This window comes from Camelus bactrianus, chromosome 19, assembly GCF_048773025.1.
Source record: "Camelus bactrianus isolate YW-2024 breed Bactrian camel chromosome 19, ASM4877302v1, whole genome shotgun sequence".
In the NCBI taxonomy this organism is placed as follows: domain Eukaryota; kingdom Metazoa; phylum Chordata; class Mammalia; order Artiodactyla; family Camelidae; genus Camelus; species Camelus bactrianus.
Genome location: NC_133557.1, coordinates 19,525,513 through 19,543,159, shown reverse-complemented (window position 1 = coordinate 19,543,159; position 17,647 = coordinate 19,525,513). Strand labels below are relative to the sequence as shown.

The 17,647-nt window shown below is 46.4% G+C and overlaps 1 protein-coding gene across 4 annotated transcripts; it reads right to left on the bottom strand.

Annotated features, from left to right (window-relative positions):
- Positions 1 to 2,421: 2,421 nt before the first annotated feature.
- Positions 2,422 to 17,634, bottom strand: TTPAL (alpha tocopherol transfer protein like). 4 transcript variants are annotated; one of them, XR_012500646.1, is made up of 6 exons: positions 17,513 to 17,634; positions 12,988 to 13,447; positions 10,243 to 10,436; positions 8,457 to 8,567; positions 5,296 to 6,641; positions 2,422 to 3,155 (listed from the first exon to the last, which is right to left on the bottom strand). XR_012500646.1 is itself a non-coding variant. In XM_074347321.1 (6 exons), exons 3-6 carry the CDS (start codon positions 13,430 to 13,432, stop codon positions 6,363 to 6,365), a joined length of 1,029 nt encoding a protein of 342 aa, XP_074203422.1. In that variant the 5' UTR covers positions 13,433 to 13,447; positions 15,549 to 15,652; positions 17,513 to 17,600; the 3' UTR covers positions 2,422 to 6,362. The 4 variants fall into 4 exon arrangements, 3 of the variants coding, with proteins under 3 accessions (XP_074203422.1, XP_010957010.1, XP_010957011.1); XM_074347321.1 differs by adding an exon at positions 15,549 to 15,652 and having other exon boundaries at positions 2,422 to 6,641; positions 17,513 to 17,600; XM_010958708.3 differs by having other exon boundaries at positions 2,422 to 6,641.
- Positions 17,635 to 17,647: the final 13 nt, after the last annotated feature.

Genomic DNA, 17,647 nt, shown 5'->3' with positions numbered 1-17,647 from the left:
CTCAAGTTGCGTATTGAGTGCTGAATTATACGTATGCATTTAAAAAAAAAGTCAGTATTTGCCCAGGATCATACTTTAAAGCAAGGGAGTATTTTGAATCATCAGTACCCCATGGTGTCATCCCATTCCAGAAGAGTCACCTGGTATCTCATCACCATGAGCAGGCTTATCTGTCCCCCACTATTGCAGACTGGGGGGCCCTGGCTTTGAGCTCAGCAGTGTGCTGTAGGAATTCATCAAAGGCAACAGCCATGGCTGCCTCTTCTACATGCTTTCAGCTAGGAGAGAACTGGTGGGCCCATGTTGGATGCTCACTTTCTAGGTTGCTCTTACTAGGTACTGAGTTGGTTGGGAAATAAAACTCTCTTGACCATCAAAGATACTGCCAAAGAATGGCCATATTCCTGATTTTCAGTGCTTTTGATGTTCTGGACCAAACCAGTAACTCAGGCCTAATTTAAACCAGGACAGCTTTTTTGCCCATTACAAGTCCTTGCTTGATTATATTTTTCTTTTTACACCTTCAGGCTGAAGTGAGTATTCAGTAATGTGAGTCTGGATTGATGGCGGGTGCCAGGCTTATGCTTCTTAATGGGAGCTGCTGTTCATCTCTTTATACTTCGTATTGGTCTATCCATCCTGTTACCTAGGAGCCCAGATCAGGCAACCTACTCAGTGGTCTCATTATTGCTACTGGGTGACTCAAACCACACGATGCCTATATCCTTAGGTGAAGAAAAATAATAGTACCCCAAACCAGCAACATGTACCAAGCAATGAACAGACATTGTCCACAGCCCTAAAAGGTGTGATTATTCTTACCCCTCTTTATAGAGCAAACTGAGGTTTAAAGAGTTTAGTGTCTTGCCCACAGTTACTCAGAGGCGAAGCAGAGAAACAAACCCAGGGCTTGATTTTTTCCAGTTAGATCCCAATTTCCCTGAGCCCATAAGGATACAGGAGACAAGATAAACTAGAGACTGCTTAGAGACATGGAGGTGAGTCACCTGGTGCTTTAAACTACCCATCACTATTGAAGTCAGTAGTTCCCTAAAGACAGTGACTACTGTCTTACTGGGTCACTGTATCCCGAGTGACTCGTACTTTTATCAGGTAAGAGGGTGAACATTTGGTTAAAAAAATTTTTTTTCCCAGAAAAGTGGCGTCCTAAAGGATTTTCTTACTCACCAGCTTTAAATGCAAAAACAGCAAACATTTGGGGCCATTGATTATATAGGATTCTGAAGGAGTGCTAAGAGGAGTGGGCACAGTGGAAAACTAAGATGTACTTTAGAAGAGAAACCAGGAAGTGCTGACTTAAAACATGGAAAATAACTCCCGTGGCTTGTAAAGTGCCCAAGTTGATCCTTAGAACACTGTTGTGCGGTAAAAAGGATGGGGGGGCCATTAGCTCTGTTTTTTTGCAGATGTGAGAGAGTGTGTTTAAGTTCCTAGAGAAGGCTGACCTGAAGAGCTGGTATGTTGCAATGTAAGTACTTACCTGTTGCATCACCTTAAGCCACAGTAAGCATACAGACATCCTGCACGAGAGTATTTTTGTTAACCTATCCATCACCAACACCAGGCCCACCGTGGGGACCGCCTCCTCTGGGGAGACGGACCAGGGGCAGGTGGAGAAACAGCTAAACAGTATGGGACCAGAGTTGATCAAGCCACACCCTAGTCACCCCTTAAGGAGTTTGGGTTCACTTATAGGCACTTCCAGAATCAAATGTTCAATTACAACTTGGGTCTCAGAGATTTAGAACTTCTGCTTTATACTTCCCAAGAAGCCAGAAAACAAGCCTGTTTTTACACTAACACTTTCCTACTCTATAAAATTCCTCCCATCTTTCCCTCTATGTTCCGTCTGGGGGCTGACTGCGTAGCCTCACTCCAACCATCAGGAGGAAGTCGTGGGCTCCAGCCAGCCTGCCTGGCCCTGAATCCCACTGCTAGTTCTTGCCAGCTGCGTGTCCTCGAGCACAACTGCTTAACTTTTCAGTGCCTCACTTTCCCCACAGGGGCAATCATACTCTTTTATTAAGGGTGTTTGAAGATTAAATGAGATTATGTATGTGAAGCATCTAACACCACGGATGCTCAGCCCATACAAGCTGTCAGGAATCATCAGCCATCAGGATTCCTGGCCGGTCCGCGAGGTACATCTGGGCCTTGGGCAATAAGTTCTCATGTCACCTCTGTCACTGTGTGCATCTAGCTCCACCTCCTCTCTTCACATGGCTGTCTTCTCCCTGCCCACGGTCTTCAGAGGCATTCAGCCCACCAATGCGCTGTCCTCCCACAGCACCTCCTGCCTCACCAGACAAGAGGCTCTGCCCAGGCTATTGTGTCCGTGAATCTTAAATCCTCAGAACCTCTATCCAAACCGCCATTGTCACAAAAGAACTCCACACACACTCAACCTGACAGAGATTTTTATTATTTAAGACCCAGTCATGCATACTAAAATTACATGTTTCCACCATTTTGACTTAGAAAATACACTAGAAAAATAAACTTTTAGTCAAAACAAACACTGAAGTAGATGAATCCATCACCATGTGTCCCTATACTTGAAGCCAAACTGAAATTTCAGTTTGAAGCGAGGAATGCAACCAGTGGCCGAAATGGCGGCCCAGTCTGGTCAGCTAGTTAGTCCAGCTCTCACCCCTTCAGAGTGATGTCAGAGGCTCTTGGCCTCAGAGGAGTTTCAAGTATTTCACTTGTAGCAGGTTCCACTTGATATGCCAAAGAAGCCGATATCCACAAGAATTCCAGTGGCAGCCTCTTAACTGCCCGACAACGTGGCACCCAGTGAGATGAAAGGAAGAGCAGCTAATCAGCAGAGTAAAAAGGTCACCAGCATCTCCATCCACAAAGCCGCCGGGCCTTCCCACCAAGCAAGCTCTATAAAGGAAGAATATCTGACTCTGATGATGTTTATTACTTGTAGTTCAAGCAAACCATTTCCGAGTCAGGCAAGCAGAACGCAAAATCTTGAGATTTACAAAATTCACAGATCCCAATACTGAAAGGTGTGACCAGAACTGACAACCTTCCTGCAGTCGATATGTTCGTGTTTGGTATCTCCACACCTCTCATGCCACAGGCCAGCCACACTTACGTCATTAGCTTACTGAACATCTTACTTCCTAAAGGAAAGAAGAGGTTTCAAAGGAAAACCTTAAAACGAGGTATTACAATAATGCCACAACAGTCCTATAACTTTTCCTACCCAAATGAAAAAGCAACCCTATGAATGATCAGAATCCGATGGCGTTTAAAGCAACTGCGCACCCAGCGAGAATTCTGAAAGGCTAAGTAGCTCATAGGAATTCAGGGAAAACATCTTTTATTACCCTGACTCTATTTCTGGCAAAAGGTAGTATCTTGTGAACCGAAGTGTCAGTCCACCTTTTAAGGACAGGTAGCTCCTTGTGAAAGTGGGATGAAGTGTGAGGGTGCTCGAGCCACCTTTGCCAAGACAACTTGGGAAGCCAAGGTGGCACTCCTGGCTATTTCTGTAGATTTCTTCCAGCCTCTGCTCTTGAAGGTAGGATAGGATTCCAGGAAGAAGCATAATTTTCCAGAATTCTGAGTAGAAGAGGGACATCCTCGCCTTTATTTAAGCTTACAGATTCATTTGGAAGCTTCAGCTATCAATTCATTCAGACCTAAATTTCCTAAAGAGTAACCCAGATTGAGGGGGAAAAGAACAAAGCCTTTGATGATAGGAACCGAGAGTTCAGGGCTCAGAGTGTAGTTCCCCTTTATCACATGATGATTCGGGGTGTTAATGGCTGATCTGAGGCCACATGGCAAAGTAAAGCTGGAACTCAGGTCCCCTGGTTTACTACTGTTTCCCTCATCTACACCACACTACCCTGAATTTAGGGAAAAGTTAATTTTCAGCTGTTTGTGAAATGGGTCAGGACTTTTCCCTGAAGGAAAACAATTCTCCTGGGGTTCACTTAACTCTGTCACTGTGTCCCTACTGAGCGAAGCTCCTGGGGTGCTCCCATGGTCACTGCCCCACCCGCAGGGGCAACTGTCTGAACTATGCCTGGTGAAGCCATGCGGGGACTGCCATGTTTTCTACCCAGGGAGGTCCTTGTTTCACAGCCTGTTTGAAACCTCCTGAGGTGCCAAAACCATTTGATCTCTCTGGAGCCAAAATAAAACAGCAACTCCCGAAGGCAGACAACCCTTGCTCTAACTCCTCTCAGAAACTGAATGAAATAGCTCCTTGGTCCAACCAGAAAAGCTTGGAAAATGGGCAACATCCTGGTGTTTGAGAAATTTCTCTACGTGAGCTTGTCCATCCCTGTGTTAAGACACAGAGATAAAGGCAGTTGGCCAGGAAGGCAATGCAGTTTAAACCTTGGAAACTTGGTGGGGCTGAATGATTTGTCTCTCTGTTTTGTTTTGTTTTTTAACCTCTCTGTCCTCTTTGGTTGGATTCAGCACCCTCTACTATAGCCATCCCACTTGTCCTGTTTAGACCTTCAGCAAAATGCTGGTCACACTATCATTGTCAGATGGGACCAGAGACAGCCAGGGGTGTGCATTTTGACACTTGCAACTCAGCCAGGTCCCTAGAGCACCCAGGGCTAGTATCTATGGTGAAAAGTTTTCCCTAGAATTGGCACTAATGAGGTACAGTAATTTCCACCAACAACTTCTCCAGACATTTAAAAAAGTGCTAAGAGAGATGAACAGCTTATTAACAACTGACTGACCTTTGAATTTCAGAGGACTGCTCCAGTCCTAACTGAGCCATCTACCTTGCCTTCTGGTCTAACAAATGGACGGAGAAGGTACATACACAACTCGCTTTACCCGTCACTTTTTAACGTCACAATTTGCATGGAATGAGTATGAAAGGAAATAGGTCAAAAGCCAACAGGTGAACCACCTAATTTGGTGCTTGGGCTGAGGCTAAATTCTTGACGGGAGGGGTCTAAAGTGCTGAAATGCAGAACTAACATGCAGTCTAGCTGGACACCAGAGAGAGAAACTCAAGCAGGTTTGGGCCAGGGGTGGGGGTGGGGTGGGGGTCCCCAGAATAATATACCCTTGTGTTCATTCCCAGAGGCCAAAATTTAAGAATCCCGAGTAATTTAATCATTCACCATTACCAAGTTTAAAATATAGTGCCAGAGCCTGAGGGATGGATGGAATTCATACAAGATGCTGGGCATCTCGCTTGCCCTCATCAAGGCCATCTCTATCAAGTTTAACCCTCACGATGAAAAGAAAGTGGGTATTGCTGAGTCCCACGAATATACATACTAGTTTCTCTAAAGGCAGGGCCCGAAAGTGATACATCCCTCTTGGAAAGGCCCATGTGTACCATAAAAAACAGGATCCAAACACTGGAATCATCTGGAGAGTCATCTTTCTGGGCAGAAAACCGATGTCTAATATTCAGTAAATAACTAAGCCAAATCCCAGAATCTGGAGAGTAACCAGAAGGGCTGTAGGCATCACTTCATCCAGCCTCACTTCACAGATGAGAAAGCTGAGGCCCACGGAGGCTGATGTCTTGTCCACAGTCACACATCTGAGGCGGGGGCCTAGGCCTCTTAATTCTTAAGCTAGAATTCTTTTAGCTACACAGGCCTAGCATCCAGTGTTTCAGGTTGAGTAAAATCACGGACATCTAGGATCATGTATGATTCTATTGAGAACCAGGACTAAGGCTGTATGGGTTTGGGTAAACTTAAGTTTCTATTGCAAGATTCAGCCGATGAATCCCAGAAAGGCTTGGAGTCCCTGGCTCCCGAATTTGATCTGGGAGTGCTGCTTCTGTCTGGATGCTAGCATGATTCAGTGAAGGTGCTTTCCAGACCCAATGATGGCAACCGAGGCCTGGACCACCAACTTCAAGTTTCTTAATGAGCAACCAAGATCCATAGTTAGGGCTCACGTGAAAGACACAAACGCCCGTGGTCTCATGTGTGGCCACCTTGCAGGCTCAGCCAAACTCTTTCACAGGAGTGTGCTGATGGACCAGCCTGGTGATTTTCTCCTGCAACGTGGGACCAAAACAACTTTGGTCCTGATTTTTCTTGCCTTGAGATGTGTAAGAACCGGATACGGCTTCCAGATGAATGGTGGTTGCACACTGGGAATCCAAATGTCTAGAATCACTAGGAGACCTTCTCCATCTCTTCCATAGAGTAATTCAAGTAACCACGGGCTCACTCACAGCTCACCTTAGAGCTCTATAGGCTTTTCCTCCACGCTGAAGTTTAATTACAAGGAGCAAGACAATCCATGGCACCTCAAACTCCCCGTGTGCCTCTCCAGAGAAAGAAGGGAAGGTTTTAAAGACGGTGACATTCACAGGGGACTGGCTAATAGCAGGAGTACAGCTGTGATTTCACAGCCCGCATGGAGTCATCACACGGCGCATCTGAGGTCAGCCCCTCGGGCAGCAGGGCCTGGCCTAGGATGCTGTCGCAGGCAGGGACAGGCTGGCAGAACTCTCTCACAAAGTCCTCTTCCGAGGCCAGCAGGACCGCGTTCCAAGCAGTGATGTCCAGCTCTCCAGCTGTGCCCCCGTACTCCTTGGGGAGAATGTTTCTTGGAAGGTTTGTGTGCAGAGAGTTCAGGTCAGACCCATGTAGGAAAAACTAAAGGGAATGAAAGGAAAGCACACGTGCCCTCAGGTTAATCAGTAACTCAGTAACCTTCATGGTAGGTGCTCAAACAAGTATATGTTGAATGAATAAAGGAATGGCTGATGGCAACTCTAGCCTTCCAGTTCCTGAAAACGCATGAGGATCCTCATCCTCTTTTCCTTATACCCCATATCCTGTTGCCTAGTCCTTCAAAATATATCCAGAATTCTACCAGTTCCCTGCCACCCTAGTGGTACCACGCCACCATCACTTCTTACCTAGATTTCCCCAACAGCCTCCTACCTTGTCTCTGTGCTCACACCCTTGTCCCACCACAATGTAAGCTCTTTTCAATCTGAGATCACGTCACTCCTCTAATATGTACAGCCTTCCAGTGCTCCCATCTCACGCAGACTAAAAGCCAGAGTCCATTCGATGCCCACACAATCTGGCCCCGTTACTGCTCTGCCTCCCGCTCCTCCCACTCCCCACTGCTGCTCCTCCAGGTGCGCTCCCACCTCAGGATTGTGCATTGCTGGTCCCCCAGATAACTGTAAAGCTCACTCCCTCACCTCTTTCAAATCTTTTCTCAAATTTTAACATCTCAATGATACCACATCTCACTGCCCTGTTGAATAATACAGCCCCTCCCCCTCTTCCAGCTCTCACTGCCCCCTTTTATTTTTCTCCATAGTGCTTAGTACATTCTAATCCTAAGTAACACACCTAATCCATCGTCTGTCTCTCTCTCTAAAACGTAAGCTTCTTGGGGGCAGAGATTTTGGTCTGTTTTGTTCATTTAGAACATACTTGCACAGAGTGGTTGATCGATTAAGATTTATGAATGGATGGATGAACACATGAAGGACCAAGTGAGCAAGGTTATGGGCCACCACAAAGGTCATTTCATAGATGTAAAAGACCTCGTCCAAAACCTGCTTTGGTAAAAGTAGGTTCCAAACAGAAGCTCCAGGAACCAACATGGGTTCAAACCCAGACAGGAAGTCCACTAAGTTAACAGTTCATTGGAATCACCTATACCGAGATTTTAAAAGCCCAGATTTTTGAGCTCCACCCCTGAACTGATGAGTTAAAATCTTCAGGGAAAGGGACTGAGAGTCTGGATCCCTCCCTTACAACCTTGAGATTTTTTTGTGTTTCCTCTTTGAAACCCAGGCTTTGGAGTGACCACAACCATGTTCCCAGGCCTAGGAGAGCAAGAAAAATAGCACGCATCACATTTCACCACAGTCCTGGAAAGGTTAAAAGAGCAGTGGTTCTTCTGGGTCACAGAGGAAGGCTGTCTTTTAAAGTGTCATCTATCCTGAAATAAGAACTAAACTAAAAAATTCACATAGCTCATAAACTGAATTACTCCACACATTTTACACAGCAAGACAACAAATTAGGTAGCTGGAAGGGCTTAAATAGCATTTTTAAAGCCCAAGGAGCTGTAGTAAGAAATTGCCAGGACTCTTTTTAACTACCTGCCCCATGACTACCCCTTTCCATGAAAAAAAGACAGTGTTGGTTCACGATGCTCAGGCCAGGATATTAAAAAGTCTAAGTGATTACAAGCAGGGACTCTTCACGATCACGATCCTGACTCTCCTTTCTCCACTGTCAAATATTATATTCTCATGAATTTCATCTTCCTCTCACAAAAAGGATTGTTCATTTATTTTTATCTGTAACCCTGTACTTTCCAAAACAGTAGTCCCAGGACAAGAATAATAAACTAAGTTTATTGACGTCACAGTAAAGTTATAGATGTCACAAATAAAGCAGCATAAAAAAAAATCTTAAGTCGATAGGATCATCACTTACTCTGTTTGCTATTTTCTCCTTCAGAAATGGTTTTATGATGGCAAAGATGCCTTTAAATATTCGAGGTTCATTCACCACATGCACTGCTTTTATCCGAATGGGGAACCCATCCTGAGGGGGAAGGGGAGAGGATGTTAGAACACGCGGAGCATCTGCAAAGTTCATTACAACAGCCTCCCTTCCCCATTTCAATCTTCCCTTTTGGCCCCAACATCAGTCCGGTTTGATTCTCCCAGTCTCCTCAAAGACAGCCCAAGTTGGGGCTAAACAGGAAGACAAGCCTCAGAGAAAGGGTCTCTCTTGGAATCTAGAGCAGGGTTAGGAAACAATTAGGCAAACAAGCGGACAGGTACCCATCTTGTGGCAAAAAACAAAACAAAACAAAGCAAAACAACGGTCTGAGCCTGTGTGGGCGGATCTAGCAAATATCAGACCTTCTGGATTGGTGTTGCCCAAAGCTTATTTCTCAGGATGTTACTACGTGTGATGCAAAAAAGGGTTCTGTGGCAGGTGTATAAGTTTGAGAAATAGTAAATATAGTCAAACAGGTTTCCTTAACTGCAGGACCGTTCAGGGCTTTCAATATGCAAATATTTGTGGTGAAATTCACAAGAAAGTGACATGCTACATCTCATTTCCCAAACTTACTTAACTCTGGAATTTGTTTTCTCCCTGGGATCATCTTACAGGACTAGAAAATCACTGATCCAAATGCATTACCCTGACACTTGAATCTGCACAATTTTCAGCAGAAGCATCCAAAGAAGAGTGGAAGATAAGGAAAGGCAGAGTGTTGGCTCAAAGCCAGAATTCCCATTTATGATAATGACTAGAGGTGACGTTTAAATGTTTAAATAATCAGCCTGTGCGCAGGAGGGGCTCAAACATACTGTGGAATTCGACGAGGAGAACTATGGTGTCTCCAGAGCTCAGAGGGGACAGCACCCCTCGGGCTGGGTCAGATGAACGAGGGTTCAACCTGCCAGAGCTGGGAGATGTGGGCCAGGCCACATCCTGTAGGTCTGTTTCCCCTTCTACCAACAAGGAGAAACAATTCTTGCCTTGTCTATCTCAGAGGATTCCTTAAAGGGCTGAATGGGTTATAATGACTAAGAGTGCTTGGCAGCAACAAGGATATATTGTACAGCACAAGGAATTATAGCCCTTATTTCATAATAACGGTTAATGGAGGATAACCTATAAAAATACTGAATCACTACGCTGTACACCTTAAACTAATATAAAATTGTAAATCAACTATACTTCAATTTAAAAAAAAAAAAGGGATTTGCATTTGCAAACCATCTCATACACTGCAGATGTGTAAGGAATTACGGTTCCCAGTGCCTTATGTTCTTAAATGCAGAACATGAGGTATGAAAGCATCTGACCAACACAGCCCAACAGGCTGTGCTCAGGTCCCACAGGAAGGAGGAAAGGCTCTGTCACCTCAAGCAGAAGCACACTTTCTCTGTTTTGTTTGTTGAGAATTTCTCTGCCTTCTGGACCAAAAAAAAAAAAAAAAAAAAAAAGGCAGAAAGCATTTCTCTCGTTTTTTGGTCTCTTGCCCTAAAGCAGATCTTGCCCAGAAACTACTGGAGATCCTGGTGAGAATGAGTGAGGAACCAGACTTTTAAATTTCTTCCCATAATGCTTTTGTATCTTCCCAGTTGTAGGGAGGAGTGAGAAGTGGGGTTTGTGTATCATGTGGAATTCAAAGTAAATGGTCAGGGCCATGGGGAAGCCAAACAATCACAGGACAGGCACACGACAATGGGGACCATACCTGAAGGATGCCAATCACCTTTTTGGCTATAAAAGGGCCAAAATGAGATGCCTTTGATAAGCTCACTCCTTTGTAGTCTGCAAGAATTACAATCCCATTCACCTGGGTTTCTTCAGACTGAATGAGTTTTTCTAACGTCAGGTATATGGCTCGGATGTTTTCCGTAATCGGATAGTTGTTTGGGATCCATCTGTCTAAGGTCAAAAGAGATGGACAGTATGTTACAGAAATGAATACAAACAAGTAATCAGACAGGCTAAGATTTCTCTCCTTGCTGAAACTGTTGTTTAAAAATGGAAAGGAAAGAATTCTGGTCTTTCTTAAGTCCAAACACAGCAGCACATTCTGAAATGGAAATGCAACTGAGTGTGGAAGTTGAAATTATGAGCTCTGAAGTCAGATGCACCTGGGGGTTTGAATCTTACGAGCTGTGTGACCTTGGGCAAGTTACTTCCTCACTCTGGGCTACATCACCTCATAAGTAAAATGGGATAATAATGCTTAATGGACATCTGAGTCTTCTGCCATCATATGTCCCCTTATCTTCATAACACCACCCTGATTTTCCTTGCAGAACCACCTTTTCCCATGCTAGCCATGCAGGTTGGGTAATTTTTCTCCTGGCTCCAGAAGTAGGCTTGGCCAATATGGGTATTACATCCTCCTGGCCATAGTGTGTGATTCAAGCCAGGTCAAGCAGAACCAAGGGGACTCAATTCTGGGACCATGGCCCTTTGGAAAGAGAAAATCTCTCTTCCCTCTTGTAGTGGTGAGGCTGGGAGCCTGAGACTCAGAGACAGCAGAGATGGAGATGGCTTTCCAAAGCTGTAGTTTGAGCAAATTCCCCCTTCCAGGCTGGATGCTCCTTTAATCCTCCCCATATGTTCAAGGAGTCTTTCTCTCTTTGGGGAAAAGGTGAAAATGACAGCTTTTGAGTGTTAACCACTATTCTCAAGAAAATCCCAAGATCTGTGTGTCTCTTTCTTATAAAGATAAAACTCCACAGGACTGCAACCAGTGGGATATGAGATACATGCAAAATTCCTATGAAAAAACCTCTGTCCCCAAATTAAGCCAGCCTGCTGCTTAATGTTACTGCCAGTTTAACCTGCTTCTATATAACTGGCTGTCATCCTTTGCAGTCACATTTCAGTATATCTCAAAAGAGCTTATAAAAAAAGGCAAGGCCAATACCTAACTGAGAACAAAAACCTGTGTTGTTTCCTGCTGAAAAGTTAAGTGGGTCAGGAAGGGTCCAGATCTGCTACAGACATACAGGGAAAAATTTCATCTCATGAGCAAACAGCTCATGCAAGCAAAGAGGCAAAACCAGTGTGGTGATAACACCTGACTATTTTGTAACATTCGTATGAGTTGAGTACAGAGGAGCCGCAGAAACATCCGTTAGCCGGTTTCTAGGTTTCCTGGTGCCCTGACATCTCCACCGCATTCCTTATTTTAAATTGAACACCCCCTAATTTTGGAAAGCACAAAACACAGCAGGTAAAGCAGTTAACACTGTGCCTGGTACACAGTAAAGGCTCAAGAGAATATGGTTTAGTCTCCCAAGAGGGTTTGGTAAATGACTAAAGGAAATGGTAACGAGGGGCCTGAAGGCAGAGGAAGGTGCTCGGAGGCTTCTGCTCCCCCATTAGATGTCCCTTCAAGGGGTGTTTGTACACATGAGCAGAAAAGAGTCAGCAGCATGTTCTCATTTTCCTGGCTTAGTTGGCAAGAAGAATACAGCAATCTTACTTTCATATTTTTTTTCTCAGCTCTGCTCTGATGGAAAATCTTTGGGGCAGAGTGGAGAACACTCCTGAGTTTATAATGCATTTGGTGTCATGGAAGGGAAGGGGACAAAGCACAGAAGCCTTCAGTGCTAGCACGCTCAGTCCTGTGTCAACCAAAACACATTCCCACACATTTCTAAATGCTTTTTGCAGGGAGGGGGCGGGGAGCTGCCCCCGATTGAAAACTACTGTGCCAAAGCAACATCAGGTGTCCTGATTCCTACATGCAGCGCTGAGATCAAGAAGTCAATCTAAAGCGAATCTTCTCAATGGCTTAACAGAGCAGAAGGAGGGAGGGAGAGATTGGAGGAGGCACATGATAGACACCTTTCCAGGCATCTGCCCAGCTCAGACCCTTTCACTGATAATCTGTACCTCAGCTACTCATTAAAGAGTGACAGGGTAGGGGTCAGGGGTGTCCTGGCGGCCCTGCTTGTACCCTATGACCAGGGCAGCTTCCCTAGCCCACCAGATTCTCAGCCCTAGAGACCTGGAATTTGCATTGAAGGAACTTAGCTGAGTGGCCGGATAAACCTTGGAGCTGAGGAGTGCCAGAGCTAGCCATGTGCATAGAGGGGGCAAAAGCCAGTCTACAGACAGAAGTATGAAGAGGATGTGCCAAGGGCAGCAGAAATGTGGTCCAGAGAGACACACCGACCAACAGTCAGAAGCAGAGACAGGGAGAACGGCTGTCCCAGTCCCTGACGGTGGAGGCTGGGTCTTGGCCCCAGGGCCCGGAGAGAGCTCTCTGGTGCTGTGCTCCCATCTCCTTAGACTAAAGCCCCACTTTTGTCTCATCAGGTTAGGAAAGGTGTTGTCCTCTGGAAATTGAAAGAGCCTCGACCAAGACAGGGAGGGGACAAAGGGAATCAGACAGGGAGAGAGGATGCTGGGCAGACCCATCGCAAACTGCACACACATCCCGGGGCCCCCGCGGCCGTGAGGGCAGTACCTGGGCGGATGCAGAGGATGTGGCAGCCCCGGGGGTCCGTGTGGGGCAGCACGGTGAGGAATCCAGAAGCAAGGACCTCTTTCAAGGCCGAGGGCCGCAGGTTACTGAAGACCTCGGGCCAGCTTCTCCGGCAGCTGTGGTAGTTGATGAGGAGCTGCAGGGCCCGGTCGTAGTCGAACTTGCGGGCTCGGAGGAAGCGCAGCAGGAAGGCGTCCTCGAGAGAGGTGCTCAGGTTCGGGTACTCCTTCCTCACCATGTCACGGAGGGCCTGGACATCGCGAAGTCTCCATTCCGGCTTCTCCTGCAGCTCCTCCCTGGCTTTGGTGACCAGTTCCTCAGTCAGCGAGCACACGTAGCCAGCAGGCTCGGCGGGCGGCGGCAGGTCATTCTCGGAGAGTGAGGCCGCGGACGGGCTGGTTCGCAGAGAGTCACTTTCTTCTGACATTAGCTTCCAGGATCACTGAAAAACAGAAGCCCCAAGAGCGAAGCTGAGAAAGCCTGGCACTGCTCATTTCAAACCCCAGCGCAGCACGAGGTAGGGGGACAGGGACATTTTTATCAAGCCAGCTAACCTCAGCAGTGATTGTCGACTGGAGGGATGAACTGGATCTGAGCCACGTGCCCAGCCCCAACCCCAGACGGAATGAAGGGGGAATCTCTGTGAGGCACCCGGGCAGTAGAGTGCACATCCCTCATCAACCACACTGACCTTGATTACAGGGGCAGGGCTGGGTGTGGACTTCACTCATAATTAAAAGGGAACACCTTTGAAATTCAGATTTGCAAAATGCAAAATATGTACTGTGATATGCTTGCTGTTGGTGAGAGAATAAATTGGCATAGTCTCTTTAGGGGAGTTTGTCAATATCTATCAAGATTTCAGGGGGAGGGTGTATGGCTCAATGGTAACACACATGCTTAGTGTGCATGAGGTCCCAGGTTCAATCCCAAGTACCTCCATTTAAAAAAAAAGATTACAAACCACATATCCTTTGGTCTAGCATTCCATTTCTAGGACATGTACTTGTACGTGTGCGTCCACACAGGATGATCCTTACAAGTATTGATTAAAATGACAAAAGACTGGAAACACTTTACTAGCGACCATCCCCTAGTTAGAGACTGGTTAAATAATATTACCATATGAATGGAAAACTATTCAGTCACGAAAAGGAATTAGGCAGATATTTATGAGTTGACACGTTAAGGAAAAAGAAAGGTTGCAGAACAGTGTGAATAAAAGAACTGCATTTATATTTTAAAAATATATACTTGTGAATGCACCTAAAGTTTCTGGGAGGAAATACAAGCAAATTGTTAACCATGGTTCCCTCTAGGGAACAGAACTAGACAACTGAACATTTAAGGAGAGAGAGAGAGACTTTTTACTGTACTGTTAAATTCTTTACTATATATACATGTGACATCATGGCAGCATGACACTGAGCTGCCAGCTCTTCTGTGGGGTTGGAGCATAACTAGGTGTCCCCAGCTCTAGTGGATGCACACTTTCCACCACACTGACCTTGCTTACAGGGGCAGGGCTGGGTGTCGACCTTGCTCGTAATTAATGAAATGGGAACACCTTTGAAATTCAGATTAGCAAAAGTGCAAAACACGTAATGTGATATGCTTGCTGTTGATGAGAGAATAAATTGGCATAGCCCCAATGACTGAGTGAAACACAGGACTCCTTGAACAGGCAAACTTTATCTTGAGGACACCCTATCAGCCTGGCCAAACCTTTTGTGGAACTGCACAGTCCAACACTTCCTGCCCAAGCCTCCTGCACAGGGACTGGCTTCAAATCACTGTTTGAAGCTCTCCCTGATTTCTCCAGTTCCCCACCCTTTGATGCGTTGCCAGCAATAAGTTTCATGCATGTCTAATCTCATCCTAGTGTCTGCTTCTTGGGAGATCTGAATTAACACACTTATTGAATGAAAAAAAAAAACCCCACAAAATAAAACAGCTGCCTTAGATATTCCAGGAATAAGGTCCCAGCAGGGCTGTCCAGTTCCAAAGCCCAAGCTCTTGTCCATGGGCTGTCACTGTTCCTCCACTCCGAGCTCAACAAGGAAGGCAGGGATCATCTTGTGGTTTTTTGCACATAGCCAGTCTCCCCCTGGGCCACGGCAGCCAGAGTGACCAGGTCACCCCCTCTAAATCTTAGGTCTGCCTACTCTATTCCTTGCCTTCTAACCTCTAGCGCCACCCAGCTCCTTTCACTTCCTCCCAAAGGTGGTTTTCTTGCCTTGTGCACATTCTGTTTCCTCCAACTCGCATGCTCTTCCTCCGGTTCTTCTGATCAATACCAATTTACCCTTCAGTCCCCATTAGATGCCGCCTCATTCATTCAACAAATATTGAGCACTTAGTAGGTACCAGGCCCTCTTCCAGGCACTGGGGGATACAGCAGTGAACAAATAAAAAAACCCATCTTTACTGAGCTTAGGTAAGAATTAAGGAGAAAGACTATAAGCAAAATAAATGATCTAGTCTACTGGAAGATGTTAAGTGCTATGGAGAGAAATAAAGCAAGCATGGGGGTTGTAATGTACCTGGGGACAGGAGTTGCAGTTTTAAGTAGGGTGGTCAGGAAGTCCACATCCAAGTGACATGTGAGCAGAGATGAAGGAGATGAGGGAGCAAGCCATGCAGGTCTCTAGGCAAGAAAAAGTGCAAAGCCTGAGGCAGGACCATGCCTGGCTTTTTCAAGGAACAGAGGAGGCCAGTATGGCAAAAGCCAAATGAGCAAGATAGAGAATATTGGCAGATGAATTTGGAGAGGAAACGGGGGCCCAATCGGTACCAGGCTGCAGGCCAGTATTGGTGGGAGCCATGGAGGGTTGTGAGTAGAATAACCAGACTGGATTCATATTTTAAAAGGATCACTGGGTTGTCTTGAGAATGGACTGGAAGGGGATGAGGACAGAAGCAAAGGGACCACTTAGAGGCTATTGCAATAATCCAGGTGAGGGATGATGGTGCTTGAAGCCGGAAGGTGTCTCTGACTCCAGGCCAGGCTAGGGACCCTCCTCGCCCCCCGCAGTTCTTCAGCAGAGCATTTCTCTCACACTGCTGTAACTGCCTGTAGGTGATTTGTGCGCAACACCCACATCTGCCTTGTTCATCACCTTAAACTCAGCACTTAACAGGGTGTCAGATACATAATCTGTGTTCCATAAACATTTGTTGAATGAGTTTAATCTCTTGGCAGAGATAGGCTGAGTGAAGAAGAGATCAACAATCATGGTTCACAGGACACACCCTGGGCTGTTTTCCTGGGAGTTGCCAACAGATGCCTGTAACCCCAGTCCAGGGCTCAGCCAGGAGACAGACTGTAGTGTCCCTCTCCAGCCTCTCTCCTACCTTTCCCCCTCTCAGTGCACATTAAATACCAGCCCAAACAAACTAATAACCCACCATTCTTAAACACTTCCTGCATTTCTGATACCTCGGCCTGAAATTTCCTCGCCTTATTTGTTCCCAACCAGACAACTCATCACCTTCCAGGCCTAACTTCAATGTCACCTCCTCTGTGAAGCATTCCTTGACCTCCCCAGGGTGATTCCCTCCAGTTTTCTACAGCACTGGGATCCTATTTCTCTTTTAGAAATTGTAGTTGAGTGTCATGTGCGTGTTTACCTGAAATTCCTGAGTCAGTTTCACCCATCTATTCATTTATCAAATAATTACTGATCACCAGGCATATGTGTCAGGCACTGTTTACAGGTACTGGGCACACAACAATAAACAACATAATTCTTTGCTTTATAAATTTTAACTCATAGTGGAATAATGAAAAAAGATAACATGTACTTGAATGTTTTACCATGTATCAAGGACCATAATAAGCACTTTACATCCATCTCTTGTTTAATCTTCACAATATTTGGTGACAGCACTAATACTGTTCCTATTTTACAAAGGTGGAAACTGCCCACTAGAATGTAAATTCCATGAGGGCAGACAACTTGCCTGCCACAAACACTGCTATCCCCAATGCCTGGCCCATGACGGTGCTCTGTAAGTATTAAGGAATGAGGTCAGACTAAGTGCCCAAGGGTACACACCCAGTGAGGCAGAGCAAGGATGTGTCTAGCCCGACATTGAGCTCTACACTGCACCTGGAGCTTCCTGTTTAACCTCCAGGGCCTGGGCAGTATAAAGCAAAGAAAAGGACCCACTCAGTGATGAAATGAACTGATGGGTGGGCATGGATGGGTGCAAACACCATTCGTTAGGGTGAAGGCGGACCTCTTCCTCACCGGGAGAACATCACTTTCCTCCCCACCCCACCCCAGGAAGAGGTCAGGAATCCTTCGTTCCTGGAGCCCCAGAGACCCCACGTTCCATCGACAACCTTCAGAGGCCCCCCACTTCCGGTTGTCACCCCTTCCCCAGGTGCCCCCATTTCCTGGGGTCTCTCGCTCTCTACTCGGGTGCTCCACTTCCGGTTATCCCTCCCTCTGAGGAGTCCCCCTCCCCGGCCCCCGGGACACATGGGCTCGGGGGCACTCACCGGCCCGGCTACGGGGCGGAGGGCGGGTCAATCGGCGGCGAGAGCCTCGTCTGGCAGCGCGCACAGAACCGACCCGCACTCCCTGCCCGGCCGGCCCGGCCTCTCACGCCGGAAGTGACGTACGCAGGGCGTGGG

Excerpts from the sequence above, each read along its gene's own strand:
- TTPAL (XM_010958708.3), bottom strand. The coding sequence starts at position 13,432 with ATGTCAGAAGAAAGTGACTCTCTGCGAACCAGCCCGTCCGCGGCCTCA. Across the intron at positions 8,568-10,242 it reads AGGTGATTGGCATCCTTCAG|GATGGGTTCCCCATTCGGAT; the intron begins GTATGGTCCCCA and ends CTTCCCCCTCAG. Across the intron at positions 6,642-8,456 it reads AGGAGAAAATAGCAAACAGA|TTTTTCCTACATGGGTCTGA; the intron begins GTAAGTGATGAT and ends CATTCCCTTTAG.